Raw genomic sequence first — 20,135 nt, 5'->3', positions numbered from 1 at the left:
CACTCTTCAATATGTCCAATTCTTGTCCACTTGGGTAACCTAACTAATACATACAGTTTAAAATTGCATGTTTTTTTTAATTTTTAATTGCAATTCATGTTGCATGTCTATGGTGTATTCACCATGCTATTTTCCATATTTTAATATTAAAAAGTATTATTGATACATTTATATTATTGTTGGTACATCTTTGGAATAGCGCAGCCTCTATATTTGTTTTTTGTTTACCTGCACGTGGAAGCCTATTCCGCCCACTGCTTACATCTGCAGCCAACGTTATTGGTATCTGGCCTTGCACGCAACCTCATGCTAGGTGCAAAAATGTCTGTAACAGGCGTCCAATTTCCCTCCACACGCCTGTGATCGAGCACAGAGCTCGGCTTACACGCCACGACACACGTGTGACACTTCCACGGGGCACAACAGGTCCGTGTGTCTGCACGGTGACGGTCCAGTTACTGCCTAAAAATACCCATTTCATGGAGAGTGTGCTCCATTAATGATAATTACTCCGCAGGCTCTATCGATCCCCCCATGTGTGTGTGCCTGATCCAGCACATATCTTACTTTGCCACATGCGCGTCTGACCGAGAAGCAGGCCATAGGTGAGCCGGGACACGACGCGGAAGTAAAGTGATAATAAGAGCTTGCACCTTACTATTCACTCTTCACCAGGATAATCTTTTATCGGAGCTGTAATCTCAGCAGGAGGTTTTTTTTTTTTTTTTTTTTATATATAAATGGCCTCCAAAAATAATTTCTTAGTGCTGTGTTATGCGTGGATATGAATTTCTACTTTTTTGGGCCAAAATGCAACGGATCTCAAAACAACCCCCTAAGGTGGTCATTCCGAGTTGATCGCTAGCTGCAGTTGTTCGCAGCGCATCAATCAGGCTAAAAAACGGCAGTTCTGCGCATGCGTCGCAATGTGCACGCACGTCGTACAAGCACAACGGACGATGTAGTTTTGCACATGGTCTAGCGAAGCATTTCAGTCGCACTGGTGGCCGCAGTGTGATTGACATGAAGTGGGCGTTTCTGGGCGGCAGCTGACCGTTTTCAGGGAGTGTTCTGTAAAACGCAGGCGTGCCAGGAAAAACGCAGGCGTGGCTGGGCGAACGCAGGGCGTGTTCGTGACGTCAAAACAGGAACTGAACAGTCTGAAGTGATCGCAAGCGCTGAGTAGATTTTGAGCTACTCTGAAACTGCACAAAAAACTTTGTAGCCGCTCTGCGATCCTTTCGTTCGCACTTCTGCTAAGCTAAAATATACTCCCAGTGGGAGGCGGCTTAGCGTTTGCACGGCTGCTAAAAACTGCTAGCGAGCGATCAACTCGGAATGACCACCCAAATGCGAGAATAAAATAGCCATGATCCTAATCTATCACAGTAAACTTAAAAGAAACTGGATGTGCATAATAATAATAATAATAATAATAATAATAATAATTTTATTTATATAGCACTCTTTCTCCAACAGGACTCAAGGCGCTTTACAGACATCAAAAACAATACACATGGGCCCTCATTCCGAGTTGTTCGCTCGGTAAATTTTTTCGCATCGCAGCGATTTTCCGCTTAGTGCGCATGCGCAATGTCCGCACTGCGACTGCGCCAAGTAAATTTGCTAAGAAGTTTGGTATTTTACTCACGGCTTTTTCATCGCTCAGGCGAACGTAACGTGATTGACAGGAAGTGGGTGTTTCTGGGCGGAAACTGGCCGTTTTATGGGAGTGTGTGAAAAAAACGCTACCGTTTCTGGGAAAAAAGCGGGAGTGGCTGGAGAAACGGAGGAGTGTCTGGGCGAACGCTGGGTGTGTTTGTGACGTCTAACCAGGATCGACAAGCACTGAACTGATCGCAGATGCCGAGTAAGTCTGGAGCTACTCAGAAACTGCACAGAGATGTCTTTTCGCAATATTGCGAATCTTTCGTTCGCAATTTTAAGAAGCTAAGATTCACTCCCAGTAGGCGTAGGCTTAGCGTGTGCAATACTGCTAAAATCGCCTTGCGAGCGAACAACTCGGAATGACCCCCATTATACAGAGGATTTGAGTAATACAACAATTGACAAGCAACACAGACATAAAAGAAAACCTTTAGCACACAGAAAGCATAATACAGGATTGGTGTAGGCATTTTGGGTAATAACTTCCAAGGGTTGTGTATTCCACCCTCACAAGGTACTGGATATAGTAATAGTGATGCTATAATGCTATAATCTCTCTGTGCGCACTGCAAGCAAATTCAGAAGACCATCTGCTGCCACTTTACCTTATTTATTGTCATTTCCGAATGACATTTTCTTGTCATTTTCTGGCTACACATCACAATGACAGTGGCGCACACAGGGGAGGTTTCTGAGTACCTAGGAGAAAACCCCCACGCTCCCGTATATCGCCGCAGCGGCACTAATACGTCGCTTCCCCGGTAGCTCTCATGAGTCTTTGATTGTCAATGGCTCACTGCATTACAGGTAAGGCACCTGCTATGCTCACTGCTGTGCCCTTATAATTAAAAGCAATTGCTGTATAAATTATGGATATGGTCAAAAAGGTGGATATATGTGTAAATATACATAAACACCCCATTGCAAATCCTGCAATTGTCCCTAAATAATGTCATACATTTTGTCTCCTTTGTCACTAGACTTTGCCCTGTGTTATTGCATAACAAAAGCATTATCACATCTCTCCATAAGAGTAGCAGGAGTGCTTTATGGGAAAAGAGAGGGATCATGGGAAAGATAAGTCAAACAATGGCAGCTATAGTGTGGGACCCTCTAAAAATATATAGAAATATATAAAGTTCAATAACAATAATTATTTTACACATTCATCCCTTAATGTTTCCACTACACAAACAAAAATGGGAAAAATAAAAAAATATGGAAACGGTCACTTTAAAATGACGGTGAAACAAGTCATGGCCAGTGTGGATGTATATCACGCATTGAGAATCCAGACTGAAGCTTAGAAGAACACTGTGTTCTTGTAAGAAAGCAGGCAACGGACCAAGCGCACATTCCTTTCCTATCCACTGCACCTCACAAGAATCACAAGACATATATTCCATGCTTCAGAGGTTGCAGTCTAATGCTGGCATTTCAGCTATTATGTGATCTCTATAACCCTGCTGGCTGAGGAGAATCTATCTCAGCTCCAGACTCATAGCTCACACTGTGCAAAGGAGCAGAACTATTTTCACCAACAAGCGCTCTTTCCTAAACTCAAAATATGTGTGAGCAAAGTCATGTCTCCAAAGTCAGGTGGGTAAAGACTATGGCAACCACCCATCTCCCATTTCCTTGTCTTTCCCATAGCGATTAGGGACTCACAATTGCTCTCTGTTAGTGTAGAAATTCCATTTGATGACCACTGTGAGATTTGGAATACAGTATGGGTGTAGAGAACAGGGCACCTATCCAATCACATGGTGTGGAGGTTTTGTCACAGTACCAGCTATGGACGACAGGTGGTAGTGCACCACCATCACTGACACTGCGTTATGATCCACCGCAATACCGGCTATAGACAACAGGTGGCAGTGCACCACCATCACTGATACCATGTGAGGATCCACCTCAATACCAACTATGAACGATAGGTTCCAGTACACCAGAATCACTGTCATTGTGTAAGGATGCACCACAATACCAGCTATGGACGACAGGTGGCAGTGCACCACCATCACTGACACTGTGTGAGGATCCACCACAGTACCAGCTATGGATGACAGGTGGCAGTGCACCATAATCACTGATGCTGTATGGGCATCTACCGCAATACCAACTATGGACAACAGGTGGCAGTGCATCACCATCACTGACAATGTGTGAGGATCCACCTCAATACCAGCTATGGATAACAGGTGCCAGTGCACTAGTATCACTGACACCATGTAAGGATCCACCACAATGCCAGCTAGAGACGACAGGTGGCAGTGCACCACCATCGTCTGATGAACGTTGAATGAATCAGAACTAAGAGGCCTCTTCTGTATGAGGCCAGCAGTTCTACCAAGCATTTCATGAGCAGAGTTGAATTAGCATTCCTCACTTGGTGATTCAGAGGGTTTTGTTTTATTTGCCTGTGCATTGACTTCAGCTATGCACCTCATTATTCTACCTTCCCAAACCCATGGACTTTGGCTTTGTCCCTCACAATTCTAACTTCTCTAACCCATGAATGTCAGCTTTAAACCCCATTATTGTACCTTCTCTAACCCATGGACTTTGACTTTGTCCCTTACTATTCTACTGTTTCGAACCCATGGAGTTTGACTTTGTCCCTCACTATTCTACTGTCTCCAACTCATGGACTTTGACCTTGTCCCTCACTATTCTACTGTCTTCAACCCATGGACTTTGACTTTGTCCCTCACTATTCTACTGTCTCCAACCCATGGACTTTGGCTTCCTACCTCATTATTCTACCTTCCCAAACACATACATTTTGGCTTTGTCTCTCCTATTCTACCTTCTCTAACTTATAGACTACAGCATCTTTCTTCACTATTCTACCTTCTCTCACCCTTGGACTTTGCCTTCATCCCTCACAATTCTATGTTCACCTACCCACCAACTTCAGCTTCATCCCACATGAGTCTAAATTCACTAGCTCATTGACTTCAGCACTGTTCCTAACAACTGGCCCTTTGGGAACTGAGCTCGGTCAGATGGGGGACATCTCTGATAGGTACCCCAGCTAAGTGGTTCTCTTGGAAGCAAGACAACAAAATGACACCTGGGAGATATACACACACACACCATCCATCCGTAGCACAGTGGATAGAATCAATGGCTATGGAGCTGGAAACTTTGTTCTTTGACAGGTATAAGCAGAGCTGAATACAGTGACAGGGCTCAGAGAAAAGCGACTTATTATATTGCTACACAGTTACCTCTAACGTGACTCCATTGGGAGGAAACTACAATATTATACATTCTATCTGCTGAAAGAAAAGAATGCATGAGGCAGGATGGGTAAGGAATAAGCAGGAGGCTCACCAAACAGCAGGATGCACACAAATATTTCTGTCTCCATACTGTTTCCTCAGAGTCATCTGCACATGGAATTTCTGCAAGTTCTAGTCAGCTCACAATCTAAAAAAAAATAAAACATATTTTAATTAGTACATTTCAATACATCCCAACATAAATAAAATTAATAAATAAAAACACACTGAAACTCTCATGTATTTTTCACTATATAGATTTACCTAATTTCATATTGCCACCAGGGTTGACATTTTACCAGTCCCAAGAGTGTAAAAGAATAAGTAGGAGTGCGCTGTCAAAAGCTGCTGGTGTAGGGGGTGGTAGGAACTCCTGAGGAAGCTGGGCTGTCAATACCAGCGAAACGCGTTGAGATTGTCGGACACACCTTTTAAATCCCCTCATTATTTCTGGACATTCCATCCAACTCTACCTTACGGCAACAATTGGACAGCATTTCCCTTGGACATCACCACCTGTGGAGGATCTGGAGTCACCCCTACCTGCCTACAAACGCTTGCACTGTTGTGCTTAAAAAGGGATTTCACGGAGGGGGGCGTGGCCTGGAGGCCGAACGGACTGGCAGCACGAACGGGGAGCTCCACTGCAGCTGGGGAGATAATTCCTCCGTGCCTCTCCCCTCGTGCCCTATATCCCTCCTAAACATTGGCCCCTGCTCTCCTGTGATCCCCCTCTCCGAGGTGGACCAGCGCCGCGGAATCGGGGAGCCGGTTTCCTGGCTCCTGCGGATTGCGGCCTGTCCACCATCCAGACGCCGGGGCCTCGATTTCGGTCCGGCGCCGCCAGCCGCCTACTGTACCTGCCTGTGGAGAGCCTGCCGGGGGCCCACGCCCTGCCGTCTGTGCCCGGACCCCCTTCTTCGGGACCGCTGTGGCTGGTGGTGCTGGGGGGGGGCTGGAGAAGCGGCTGAACGCGGCCGCGGGGAGTCCGGAGTCGCGGCGGCGGCCATCTTTGACCTCATGAGCCGGGGGGAGCTGCGGGGGACGCACGGCCCGGGTGATGCTGCATAGAGCAGAGGTGAGCCGCCCTTCTGCCCGGAGACGTTTCGCTCCCCACTGCGGCCTTACACTCCCTCCCTGTGGGCGCCTGCCGCCGGGGGCCCTGGTTGGAGCGCCGGGGGAAGCACCAGCCCTTCCCTCCTGAGCTCTTGTCCTGGGGCTGGCTCCGTGGGCCTCTACTATTGCACCGGCTCTACCTAGATTACTTGGCCGGACCCCATCCCCCTGTGCTCCTGCTGTTTGGAGGGCTCTGCCTTCCCCCTCCCCTGACGGCCTGCGCCTCTCTGTCGCTCCTGCGGATCAGCACCCCGCGTTGGGGGTCCCCCCGCTGCAGCTCTCCGGAGCCCACATTATACTCTGCCTGGGGGCCTCTGCACCCTCTCTGGCCCTGCACGCTCCTGCACCACCATGCGGCCTCCTGCCGCTCCCGGTCCACGGGGGGGGGGGGGGGGGGGAAGCATTACTGCTACTAAGCGCAGACGCCCCTTACCCTGCTGCCTGGTCCTGGTGCTGCCCCGGTCACTGGCTGGTCCGTGCCCGGGGCTCATCTCCGCGGTTCCTAAACAGGGGTGGTCCTCCAGAAAGCCCTGCCTTCTACGACCTCTGACTGTCTGGCTCCTCTCCGGGACCACGTGGGCCCCCCTCTCTGCCGAGACTCCCCGGACCTGCTCCACCCACCTTGCTCGGCTGGCCACGTCATGACACCTCTCTAGGGCCCCCGCCTTACCACCCCTGGTCCTGAGCCTTACTGCTGGAGCGCCATCTCTACTTCCCACCCTGCTGTCCACCCCCTTTCTCATATGTTTACGATGCCATGGGCTGGCAAAAAGTCACAGGGGTCCGACCTCACACCATTCCTTTCTAAAAAGAGCACCCCGGCCAAGAGCAGGCCTGATGCTCCTGAACCCCCCCATGGTCCCTCCGACTCGGAGGCCGAAGACGACGACCTCACACCCCTTACCCGCAGGGACTTTCTCTCCCTCCTTAAGGAGATGCGGGATGTTAAAACCTCTGTCCAGGCTCTCCACTCCCTGAAATCCGATATTGCCGACATTGGCTCCAGAACCGATCAACTTGAATGACGAGTGGAAGAGGTGGTGTCGTTCCAGCAAACGGTCGAGACCGACTTCCATCAACTCCGCCAAGATGATGCCCACTTGCGGGAGGAGCAAGACAATAGGGCGAGGAGAAACAACCTGAGGATCCGGGGTATTCCTGAGGAGGTCGAGGCGGCCCACCTTGACCTTTACCTTAAGCGCCTCTTTGCCCACCTGTCACCTGACACCCCTGAAGAACATCTTCTCCTAGATCGAGCGCATCGAGCCCTGCGACCTCGCTCTCAAGACTCCTCCCAGCCCAGGGATGTCATCCTCCGACTGCACTACTTCACTGCGAAAGAGGCCATTATGAGAGAAGCCCGACGGCTGGGGTCTGTGACTTTCCAGAATACCCCCTGCAGATTTTTCAGGACTTATCCCCGCTCACCCTGGCCAAACGTAGAGACTTTAAACCCGTCACTTCCCTGCTCTCCCGTCATAATGTTAAATACCGCTGGGGTTTCCCTTTCCGTAACCTGGTTTGGCACCAAGGGAAGCTCCTCACGGCCAGGAATCTACCCGAGGCTCAAACGCTGCTCTCCAAGCTGGGTATCCACACCGCCGAACAGGATATTCCTACTCAACGCCTGCCGCCGCGGACACAGCAGGACCCGCTACAGCCCCCTCGATCTGAGTGGTTTACGGTCCCAACTTCTGCGGCCTCCCCAGCTCCACCTCCAGTTCCCTGATGGACTTTCAGCTCTCTAATTTAATGCCTTCTCTATATAATTATGTCGACCTTTCCTGGTCGCACTCCCCTACCCGGGGAGTTGTTTCACTTTAGATCTCCCGTATCCTGATTTCCCGGCCCCTTAGTTGATTCTCGACTGTTTCGTTGTTACCTCTTGTTATAATGTTACACTGTTGACATGTTAATATGCTGAAAACTGATATTCTGTTTTTTCTCTACCCCCTGCCCCTCCCTTCCTTTCTGGAGCTGGTGCTCCATCTGTTCTTTGTCCCTGTTTTCTTTCCAGCTTTTTCCCTCAGGTCCTCCCAGGGGAGGTTTGCCTCCTACCCCTCGCTATGTGGTTTGTGATCCATTATCTGGACCCCATGCCGCGCCCCCTTAGGGCTTTGAGCCCTCTTGCTGACCTAGGTGCCCTCCCGACACCTAGTATCCCTTCCCCCTGTCAGCACTATCGGTCCTGGCCCCTACTGCCGGATGACCCCCCCCCCCGGTTTCCTTTCCTTCCTCCTTCCCTTCTGACCACGTTGTCTCTCGCTTTATATCCTTCTTCTCTGTCTCTCTTCCTCCTTCCTCTACTATCAGTGCTCTCCGCTCTTTCTATTCTGCCTACCTCTTTGCTGCTTGCCCATGGGTCTCCGGGTACTATCCTTTAATGTGAAGGGCTTGAATAGCCCTCAAAAGAGAGGTAAGCTCTTTGCCTCCCTTAAACTCCATAAAGGCGACCTGGTATTTCTCCAGGAGACTCACTTCCTACATAACTCCCATCCTACGCTGAAATGTAAACCATACCCTGATTCTTTCCATGCCTGTGACCATTCGGCTAAGAAACGGGGGGTTGCGATTTTATTTGCCCGCCACCTCACCTTTGAGCTTCTAGATTCTCATGCCGACAAAGATGGCCGGTTTCTTGTCTTGGTGGGGAAACTTAATAACAAACTCTGTACCCTAGCCAACGTCTATGCCCCTAACCAACGACAGGAATGATTCTTTGCAAAGCTAGATACTCTCCTTACTCGAGTCCGGCAAGGCGACCTCATACTTGCTAAGGACTTTAACTCCATTTTAAACCCACAGATAGACCGCTTCCCTCTCCCCCACTGCTTCCCCGTCGGACTCCCTCCGCTCCAGATCCCTCCTCCGTCTCATGCAATCCCAGCTTCTCTATGACTCCTGGAGGATAAAAGACCCCTCTGCTCGTGACTATACCTTTTATTCTGCTCCTCATAATTCCTACTCCCGCATTGATATGGTCCTGCTCAGCCACGATCTCGCCTTAAATCTCCACGATGCCCATATTCACCCATTGATCTGGTCTGATCATGCCCCTATCTCCTGCGATCTCTCGGGTCTGATCTCACGCCCCCGCCCCATGACATGGCGTCTTAACGACTCCCTCCTTCACAACCCGGAGATACGTTCCCATCTTCGGGACACGATCTCCGACTATTTTACCCTGAACGATACTCCTGACATTTCTAGGTCCACTCTCTGGCTGGCACACAAGGCAGTTCTTCGTGGGCACGTTATCAGCCTGGCCTCAAAAACGAAAAAGCAATCCCTCACCCAGTTTAACAAACTCTCTATTAAACTCCACACACTTGAGACCCAGCATAAGGCGTCCACCGACCAGGCTGTCTTGTTTGAACTCCGTACTGTTAAGGCAGAACTTGATCTCCTTCTCTCCAGACGGGTGGCCAAACATCTTAAGTGGCTTCGCCAGTCTTTTTACGAGAAAGGAGACAAGGCGGACAAGATCCTAGCGGCACGACTCCATTCCACGAGAGCCAAAACTAATATTATCTCTATCAGAAACTCTCTCAATCAGCTTGTTCAAGACCCCACCGCCATCAGGGCTGCCTTCCAATCCTATTACGCTGACCTGTACAACCTTCCACCCCCCTCACCTGGTTCTTCCCCTCTGCCCCACTCCGACCTAGTCTCTCACTTTCTTTCTGCTTCTAACTTGCCTAGATTGCCTCAGGACTAGAGATGAGCGGGTTCGGTTTCTCTGAATCCGAACCCGCCAGAACTTCATGTTTTTTTTCACGGGTCCGAGCGACTCGGATCTTCCCGCCTTGCTCGGTTAACCCGAGCGCGCCCGAACGTCATCATGACGCTGTCGGATTCTCGCGAGGCTCGGATTCTATCGCGAGACTCGGATTCTATATAAGGAGCCGCGCGTCGCCGCCATTTTCACACGTGCATTGAGATTGATAGGGAGAGGACGTGGCTGGCGTCCTCTCCGTTTAGAATAGATTAGAGAGACACTTGATTTACTAATTTTGGGGAGCATTAGGAGTACTCAGTACAGTGCAGAGTTTTGCTGATAGTGACCAGTGACCACCAGTTTTATTTATAATCCGTTCTCTGCCTGAAAAAAGCGATACACAGCACACAGTGACTCAGTCACATACCATATCTGTGTGCACTGCTCAGGCTCAGGCCAGTGTGCTGCATCATCTATTATCTATATATAATATTATATATATCTGTCTGACTGCTCAGCTCACACAGCTTATAATTGTGGGGGAGACTGGGGAGCACTACTGCAGTGCCAGTTATAGGTTATAGCAGGAGCCAGGAGTACATAATATATTATATAGTGAGTGACCACCAGACACACAGTGCAGTTTATTTAATATATCCGTTCTCTGCCTGAAAAAAGCGATACACACAGTGACTCAGTCAGTCACATACCATATCTGTGTGCACTGCTCAGGCTCAGGCCAGTGTGCTGCATCATCTATATATATTATATATCTGTCTGACTGCTCAGCTCACACAGCTTATAATTGTGGGGGAGACTGGGGAGCACTACTGCAGTGCCAGTTATAGGTTATAGCAGGAGCCAGGAGTACATAATATTATATTAAAATTAAACAGTGCACACTTTTGCTGCAGGAGTGCCACTGCCAGTGTGACTAGTGACCAGTGACCTGACCACCAGTATATATAATATTAGTAGTATACTATCTCTTTATCAACCAGTCTATATATTAGCAGCAGACACAGTACAGTGCGGTAGTTCACGGCTGTGGCTACCTCTGTGTCGGCACTCGGCAGCCCGTCCATAATTGTATATACCACCTAACCGTGGTTTTTTTTTCTTTCTTTATACATACATACTAGTTACGAGTATACTATCTCTTTATCAACCAGTCTATATTAGCAGCAGACACAGTACAGTGCGGTAGTTCATGGCTGTGGCTACCTCTGTGTCGGCACTCGGCAGCCCGTCCATAATTGTATATACCACCTAACCGTGGTTTTTTTTTCTTTCTTTATACATACATACTAGTTACGAGTATACTATCTCTTTATCAACCAGTCTATATATTAGCAGCAGACACAGTACAGTGCGGTAGTTCACGGCTGTGGCTACCTCTGTGTCGGCACTCGGCAGCCCGTCCATAATTGTATATACCACCAAACCGTGGTTTTTTTTTCTTTCTTTATACATACATACTAGTTACGAGTATACTATCTCTTTATCAACCAGTCTATATTAGCAGCAGACACAGTACAGTGCGGTAGTTCACGGCTGTGGCTACCTCTCTGTCGGCACTCGGCAGCCCGTCCATAATTGTATATACCACCTAACCGTGGTTTTTTTTTCTTTCTTTATACATACATACTAGTTACGAGTATACTATCTCTTTATCAACCAGTCTATATTAGCAGCAGACACAGTACAGTGCGGTAGTTCACGGCTGTGGCTACCTCTGTGTCGGCACTCGGCAGCCCGTCCATAATTGTATATACCACCTAACCGTGGTTTTTTTTTCTTTCTTTATACATACATACTAGTTACGAGTATACTATCTCTTTATCAACCAGTCTATATATTAGCAGCAGACACAGTACAGTGCGGTAGTTCACGGCTGTGGCTACCTCTGTGTCGGCACTCGGCAGCCCGTCCATAATTGTATATACCACCTAACCGTGGTTTTTTTTTCTTTCTTTATACATACATACTAGTTACGAGTATACTATCTCTTTATCAACCAGTCTATATTAGCAGCAGACACAGTACAGTGCGGTAGTTCACGGCTGTGGCTACCTCTGTGTCGGCACTCGGCAGCCCGTCCATAATTGTATATACCACCTAACCGTGGTTTTTTTTTCTTTCTTTATACATACATACTAGTTACGAGTATACTATCTCTTTATCAACCAGTCTATATATTAGCAGCAGACACAGTACAGTGCGGTAGTTCACGGCTGTGGCTACCTCTGTGTCGGCACTCGGCAGCCCGTCCATAATTGTATATACCACCTAACCGTGGTTTTTTTTTCTCTCTTTATACATACATACTAGTTACGAGTATACTATCTCTTTATCAACCAGTCTATATATTAGCAGCAGACACAGTACAGTGCGGTAGTTCACGGCTGTGGCTACCTCTGTGTCGGCACTCGGCAGCCCGTCCATAATTGTATACTAGTATCCAATCCATCCATCTCCATTGTTTACCTGAGGTGCCTTTTAGTTGTGCCTATTAAAATATGGAGAACAAAAATGTTGAGGTTCCAAAATTAGGGAAAGATCAAGATCCACTTCCACCTCGTGCTGAAGCTGCTGCCACTAGTCATGGCCGAGACGATGAAATGCCAGCAACGTCGTCTGCCAAGGCCGATGCCCAATGTCATAGTACAGAGCATGTCAAATCCAAAACACCAAATATCAGTAAAAAAAGGACTCCAAAACCTAAAATAAAATTGTCGGAGGAGAAGCGTAAACTTGCCAATATGCCATTTACCACACGGAGTGGCAAGGAACGGCTGAGGCCCTGGCCTATGTTCATGGCTAGTGGTTCAGCTTCACATTAGGATGGAAGCACTCAGCCTCTCGCTAGAAAAATGAAAAGACTCAAGCTGGCAAAAGCAGCACAGCAAAGAACTGTGCATTCTTCGAAATCCCAAATCCACAAGGAGAGTCCAATTGTGTCGGTTGCGATGCCTGACCTTCCCAACACTGGACGTGAAGAGCATGCGCCTTCCACCATTTGCACACCCCCTGCAAGTGCTGGAAGGAGCACCCGCAGTCCAGTTCCTGATAGTCAGATTGAAGATGTCAGTGTTGAAGTACACCAGGATGAGGAGGATATGGGTGTTGCTGGCGCTGGGGAGGAAATTGACCAGGAGGATTCTGATGGTGAGGTGGTTTGTTTAAGTCAGGCACCCGGGGAGACACCTGTTGTCCGTGGGAGGAATATGGCCGTTGACATGCCAGGTGAAAATACAAAAAAAATCAGCTCTTCGGTGTGGAGGTATTTCACCAGAAATGCGGACAACAGGTGTCAAGCCGTGTGTTCCCTTTGTCAAGCTGTAATAAGTAGGGGTAAGGACGTTAACCACCTCGGAACATCCTCCCTTATACGTCACCTGCAGCGCATTCATAATAAGTCAGTGACAAGTTCAAAAACTTTGGGTGACAGCGGAAGCAGTCCACTGACCAGTAAATCCCTTCCTCTTGTAACCAAGCTCACGCAAACCACCCCACCAACTCCCTCAGTGTCAATTTCCTCCTTCCCCAGGAATGCCAATAGTCCTGCAGGCCATGTCACTGGCAATTCTGACGAGTCCTCTCCTGCCTGGGATTCCTCCGATGCATCCTTGCATGTAACGCCTACTGCTGCTGGCGCTGCTGTTGTTGCCGCTGGGAGTCGATGGTCATCCCAGAGGGGAAGTCGTAAGCCCACTTGTACTACTTCCAGTAAGCAATTGACTGTTCAACAGTCCTTTGCGAGGAAGATGAAATATCACAGCAGTCATCCTACTGCAAAGCGGATAACTGAGGCCTTGGCATCCTGGGTGGTGAGAAACGTGGTTCCGGTATCCATCATTACTGCAGAGCCAACTAGAGACTTGTTGGAGGTACTGTGTCCCCGGTACCAAATACCATCTAGGTTCCATTTCTCTAGGCAGGCGATACCGAAAATGTACACAGACCTCAGAAAAAGAGTCACCAGTGTCCTAAAAAATGCAGCTGTACCCAATGTCCACTTAACCACGGACATGTGGACAAGTGGAGCAGGGCAGGGTCAGGACTATATGACTGTGACAGCCCACTGGGTAGATGTATGGACTCCCGCCGCAAGAACAGCAGCGGCGGCACCAGTAGCAGCATCTCGCAAACGCCAACTCTTTCCTAGGCAGGCTACGCTTTGTATCACCGGTTTCCAGAATACGCACACAGCTGAAAACCTCTTACGGCAACTGAGGAAGATCATCGCGGAATGGCTTAACCCAATTGGACTCTCCTGTGGATTTGTGGCATCGGACAACGCCAGCAATATTGTGTGTGCATTAAATATGGGCAAATTCCAGCACGTCCCATGTTTTGCACATACCTTGAATTTGGTGGTGCAGAATTTTTTAAAAAACGACAGGGGCGTGCAAGAGATGCTGTCGGTGGCCAGAAGAATTGCGGGACACTTTCGGCGTACAGGCACCACGTACAGAAGACTGGAGCACCACCAAAAACTACTGAACCTGCCCTGCCATCATCTGAAGCAAGAAGTGGTAACGAGGTGGAATTCAACCCTCTATATGCTTCAGAGGTTGGAGGAGCAGCAAAAGGCCATTCAAGCCTATACAATTGAGCACGATATAGTAGGTGGAATGCACCTGTCTCAGGCGCAGTGGAGAATGATTTCAACGTTGTGCAAGGTTCTGATGCCCTTTGAACTTGCCACACGTGAAGTCAGTTCAGACACTGCCAGCCTGAGTCAGGTCATTCCCCTCATCAGGCTTTTGCAGAAGAAGCTGGAGGCATTGAAGAAGGAGCTAAAAGGGAGCGATTCCGCTAGGCATGTGGGACTTGTGGATGCAGCCCTTAATTCGCTTAACAAGGATTCACGGGTGGTCAATCTGTTGAAATCAGAGCACTACATTTTGGCCACCGTGCTCGATCCTAGATTTAAAGCCTACCTTGGATCTCTCTTTCCGGCAGACACAGGTCTGTTGGGGTTGAAAGACCTGCTGGTGACAAAATTGTCAAGTCAAGCGGAACGCGACCTGTCAACATCTCCTCCTTCACATTCTCCCGCAACTGGGGGTGCGAGGAAAAGGCTCAGAATTCCGAGCCCACCCGCTGGCGGTGATGCAGGGCAGTCTGGAGCGACTGCTGATGCTGACATCTGGTCCGGACTGAAGGACCTGACAACGATTACGGACATGTCGTCTACTGTCACTGCATATGATTCTCTCAACATTGATAGAATGGTGGAGGATTATATGAGTGACCGCATCCAAGTAGGCACGTCACACAGTCCGTACTTATACTGGCAGGAAAAAGAGGCAATTTGGAGGCCCTTGCACAAACTGGCTTTATTCTACCTAAGTTGCCCTCCCACAAGTGTGTACTCCGAAAGAGTGTTTAGTGCCGCCGCTCACCTTGTCAGCAATCGGCGTACGAGGTTACATCCAGAAAATGTGGAGAAGATGATGTTCATTAAAATGAATTATAATCAATTCCTCCGCGGAGACATTGACCAGCAGCAATTGCCTCCACAAAGTACACAGGGAGCTGAGATGGTGGATTCCAGTGGGGACGAATTGATAATCTGTGAGGAGGGGGATGTACACGGTGATATATCGGAGGGTGAAGATGAGGTGGACATCTTGCCTCTGTAGAGCCAGTTTGTGCAAGGAGAGATTAATTGCTTCTTTTTTGGGGGGGGTCCAAACCAACCCGTCATATCAGTCACAGTCGTGTGGCAGACCCTGTCACTGAAATGATGGGTTGGTTAAAGTGTGCATGTCCTGTTTTGTTTATACAACATAAGGGTGGGTGGGAGGGCCCAAGGACAATTCCATCTTGCACCTCTTTTTTCTTTTCTTTTTCTTTGCATCATGTGCTGATTGGGGAGGGTTTTTTGGAAGGGACATCCTGCGTGACACTGCAGTGCCACTCCTAGATGGGCCCGGTGTTTGTGTCGGCCACTAGGGTCGCTAATCTTACTCACACAGTCAGCTACCTCATTGCGCCTCTTTTTTTCTTTGCGTCATGTGCTGTTTGGGGAGGGTTTTTTGGAAGGGACATCCTGCGTGACACTGCAGTGCCACTCCTAGATGGGCCCGGTGTTTGTGTCGGCCACTAGGGTCGCTAATCTTACTCACACAGCTACCTCATTGCGCCTCTTTTTTTCTTTGCGTCATGTGCTGTTTGGGGTGGGTTTTTTGGAAGGGACATCCTGCGTGACACTGCAGTGCCACTCCTAGATGGGCCCGGTGTTTGTGTCGGCCACTAGGGTCGCTTATCTTACTAAGCTAAGCGACCTCGGTGCAAATTTTAGGACTAAAAATAATATTGTGAGGTGTGAGGTATTCAGAATAGACTGAAAATGAGTGTAAATTATGGTTTTTGAGGTTAATAATACTTTGGGATCAAAATGACCCCCAAATTCTATGATTTAAGCTGTTTTTTAGTGTTTTTTGAAAAAAACACCTGAATCCAAAACACACCCGAATCCGACAAAAAAAATTCGGTGAGGTTTTGCCAAAACGCGTTCGAACCCAAAACACGGCCGCGGAACCGAACCCAAAACCAAAACACAAAACCCGAAAAATTTCAGGCGCTCATCTCTACTCAGGACGCCATGGACCATCTTAACAGTGAGATCTCGGTGGAAGAAATTGCTCAGACTATACTCATGCAAAAAATTGGCAAATCCCCGGGCCCGGATGGGTTCACAGCTCTTTACTACAAAAATTTTTCCGATCTTCTCTCCCCCCACCTTCAGTCCCTGTTTAATAGGATTGTCCATGGCGACCCCTTTCCCCCTGAGATGTTGGAGGCTAGAATTGTGGTGATCCCTAAGGAAGGCAAGGATACCCTTAACTGCGCTAGCTACCGCCCTATATCTCTCTTGAACTTGGATTTGAAAATCTTCGCTAAGATCCTAGCCAACCGCCTTAACCCGTACCTCCCTTCCCTTGTCCATTACGACCAGGTGGGTTTATCCCGGGCCGTCAAGCGAGAGATAACACCAGACGTGCTGTTGATCTTATACATATCTCGAACTCCAGGAGATCCCCCACTATCATGCTTTCCTTAGATGCTGAAAAGGCATTTGACCGGATCTCCTGGAGTTTCCTGAGTGCCGCCCTGGAGGCCTATGGCTTGTCTGGTGGCTTTCTCACTGGTGTCCTGGCACTATACTCCGCCCCCTCTGCCACAGTCTTAATCAATGGCGTACCGTCTGCTCCGGTCAGCATTTCAAATTGTACACGTCAGGGATGCCCCCTCTCACCGCTAATATTTGCCCTCATTATTGAGCCCCTCGCTTCTCAAATTAGAGCTCATCCAGATATACACGGTATACAAATAGACCATATCGATCCTAAAATCTTCCTCTTCGCTGACGACATTCTACTTTCTCTAACCCAACCCCTTATCTCACTCCCAAACTTATTTTCAGTCCTGCATTCTTACAGCCTTATATCAGGGTACAAGATCAACTATTCCAAGTCCGAGGCTATGCTGCTTCATGTCCCTCACCGAGAGGCTGAGTCCATTCGCGCCAACTTTAATTTTAAATGGCAGCCCACAGAGATTAAATATTTGGGGATTTATTTGACCTCCCGCTATGACTCTCTCTTCCGGGAAAACTTTCCACCCCTCCTCACCAACACACTCGCTGACCTGACATCCTGGAACAGTCTTTTCATTTCGTGGCTGGGTAGGATCATAGCGGTTAAAATGACCATAGTCCCCAAATGGCTTTACCTTTTCCAGACCCTCCCGGTGGCAATCCCGGCCTCCTTTCTTCGCACTATCCAACGTTTTATCTGGAACCACAGACCCCCCCGCATCACCGCCAATACCCTGAAACGGCCAACCTCCGCTGGCGGTAGGGGACTTCCTGATATCAAACTCTACTATCTAGCCTCTCACCTATCCCATATTGTCACCTCTTATGCTCCTCCGGGATCTGTATCCTGGTTGGATATTGAGGCAGCCCTCATTAGTCTCTCGGACCTGACCCCCTTATGGGGTCTGCCCTCTACCTCCCGACCCCCAACCTCCAAACTTCTCCCCACTATTAAATTTAACCTTAAAATTTGGGACTCCCTCTCCCTGAAGATGGGTCTTACCACTACCCCCTCACCCTTGACCCCTATCTGGCAGAACCCTATGTTTCCTCCTGGATTTTAAATTACGAGATTCCGTTCATGGATAACGCTGGGCTTCAAATTCCCAACTAATTTTGCCGATCGGGGTCAATGGCTGTCCCTACCTGACCTCCAACAGAAGACCCCTTTGTACCCACTTAATCCCTTCCAATTTCTACAAATCCGCCACTTCCTAGGTTCTCTGCCCTCCTCCGCCTTGCTTCGTGTCCTCACCCCTTTTGAAAGTTTATGCATTAACTCTCACCTCTCCAAAGGCTTAATCTCCCAACTCTACTCCCTTTTACTAGATTCTTCCCTTCCTCCCCTCCCGGCCCCACGAGCTCGCATGGGAACGTCATCTTGGGCCTCCCCCAGAGAGTGAGGATTGGGAGGACATGAGACTGGGGATTGCTAAATGCTCTATTGCTACTGCTTTTAAGGAGACGGCCTACAAAATTTACTACCGCTGGTACTACACTCCTGACAGACTTACCAAACTCTTTCCGTCTTCCTCCCCTAATTGCTGGAGGAACTGCGGGTCTAGAGGCACTATGCTGCACATATGGTGGACCTGCCCATCCATTGCTTCCTTCTGGAACCTAGTCCACTCCCTCCTTAATTCGCTTTTGGATTCCCCCGTGCTGAAAGATCCCTGGATCTTTTTGCTGTGTTACCCTCCCCCGATGCTTAATAAATTCTCCCAAAAACTGGCCACACATATTCTAACGGCGGCGAAGTCGCTGATAGCTCTTAACTGGAAGAACCCCTCCCCACCCTCTCTCCCGTCCCTTAAAACTAAAATTTGGCATATTGCGTCAATGGAAAAGATTACATATTATCTCCACGACCGGGGTCACATTTTTGAGCAGGTCTGGGCCCCCTGGCTCGCTGCTGAACGTAGATCGCTGTCCCCCCCCTCTTGCTCCTAGTTCCTTCCGCAGACCCATGGGCATTGCCTACTGCTCCTCCTCCATGCCTCCCTCCTCTTCTTCTCTTCTCTGTCTCTCTCTCCTCTTCCTTCTCTCTTTCTAATCTTCTCTCATCTCTCCCTTGACCTCCCTCTCCCTCTTTCTTCCGATCTTACTATTTCCAGGATATGTACTGTAAATAGATTATATTGTGCCCCCCCCCCCCCCCTGTCCCCCTTTCCCTTCTCCCCCCCCCCGAATCTCATACTTGATTGTTATTGTTCTTTCTTTTTTGATCAATCTCACTGTTTATTTTAAAATCTGTGGTTTCTGCTGGACGTTGGATCTTTGGGCAGTACGGATGGTGTAATGGTTAGCATTACTGTTATGATTCCCGTACTCCAGACCAGAGGAGATCTTTATGGCAGAGGTCTGAGTACTGGAAGGATATGCTGGTACGGGAGCAGGAAAGCCTAGTAACCCCTGGCGCCCTAACTCCGTTGTCTCGCCGTGTTATCAGAAATCCCCTGCGAGACTATGGTTGCTTGAGCCCATGGCAGCCGCGTTCGAAGGGCGGATTATGTCTGCCCAACCCCGATGCCCCCTCAGGTCTTAATGGGAGACAAAGGGAAATCCGAGACAGGGTGATAACAAGGGGCCCTCTGACTAAGCAACCAGGCCAGGGGTTACAAGCTATCTAACTTAAACCAAAAGTATGTGCGGACAAACCGCCAGGGAAAAGGACAACCAAAGATCCACTGATCCGTTACTCCTATCCAGCACCGCTGGATACCAGAGTGGATTTGTGGGAGCGGAATCCTCCGCAAAAGCTCCAGAACACAATAAACTAAATAATAAATAGTAAGCGGTGAAGCCGCAACACACGGCTACGCCGCGACTCACGAACACCACAGGATGTTAAAGGTGCTCGGTCGGACTCCAGGAATAGATGACAAATTCCGAGTACTGGATCACTGAGGACAGGAACAACCGGGTTGAGCAGGACTGGAAACTCTCTGTAACTGACACAGCAAACAGGAAGCTATCACCGGCGTCTGTGAGAAGTCCTGAGAGTGCTTAAATTTGGGAGCCCTCCAATCATGATCCAGACAGGGTAATCACATAATGATGCCGTGCAGCTGCATGCTGCACGGCCAGAATACACAAGCACTGATTAATTAAGACCCAGCAACGGGGAACGCGGTCTGACCGTGGCGTCCCCGTTGCTAGGGTCTGAGCGGCTCCGTGCGCCCGGCGTCTAGCGTTGCTAGGGAGCCGGCGTCTGTCTGCCCGCGGCGTCCCTAGT

The 20,135-nt window shown here is 48.9% G+C and overlaps 1 protein-coding gene across 2 annotated transcripts in view; it reads right to left on the bottom strand.

Moving 5' to 3' along the window:
* LOC134958466 (laminin subunit beta-1-like) overlaps positions 1-20,135 on the bottom strand; it is a 195,008-nt gene that overhangs the window by 108,191 nt on the left and 66,682 nt on the right. For both annotated transcript variants that reach the window (XM_063941097.1, XM_063941098.1), the window contains exon 2: positions 5,008-5,103. In XM_063941097.1, coding sequence (XP_063797167.1) covers positions 5,008-5,044 — 37 coding nt within the window. In that variant the 5' untranslated portion in view covers positions 5,045-5,103. The remainder of the gene's footprint in view (positions 1-5,007; positions 5,104-20,135) is intronic.

This window comes from Pseudophryne corroboree, chromosome 9 (assembly GCF_028390025.1).
Source record: "Pseudophryne corroboree isolate aPseCor3 chromosome 9, aPseCor3.hap2, whole genome shotgun sequence".
Classification (NCBI taxonomy): Eukaryota; Metazoa; Chordata; class Amphibia; order Anura; family Myobatrachidae; genus Pseudophryne; species Pseudophryne corroboree.
This window is presented reverse-complemented; position numbering and strand designations above follow the sequence as displayed.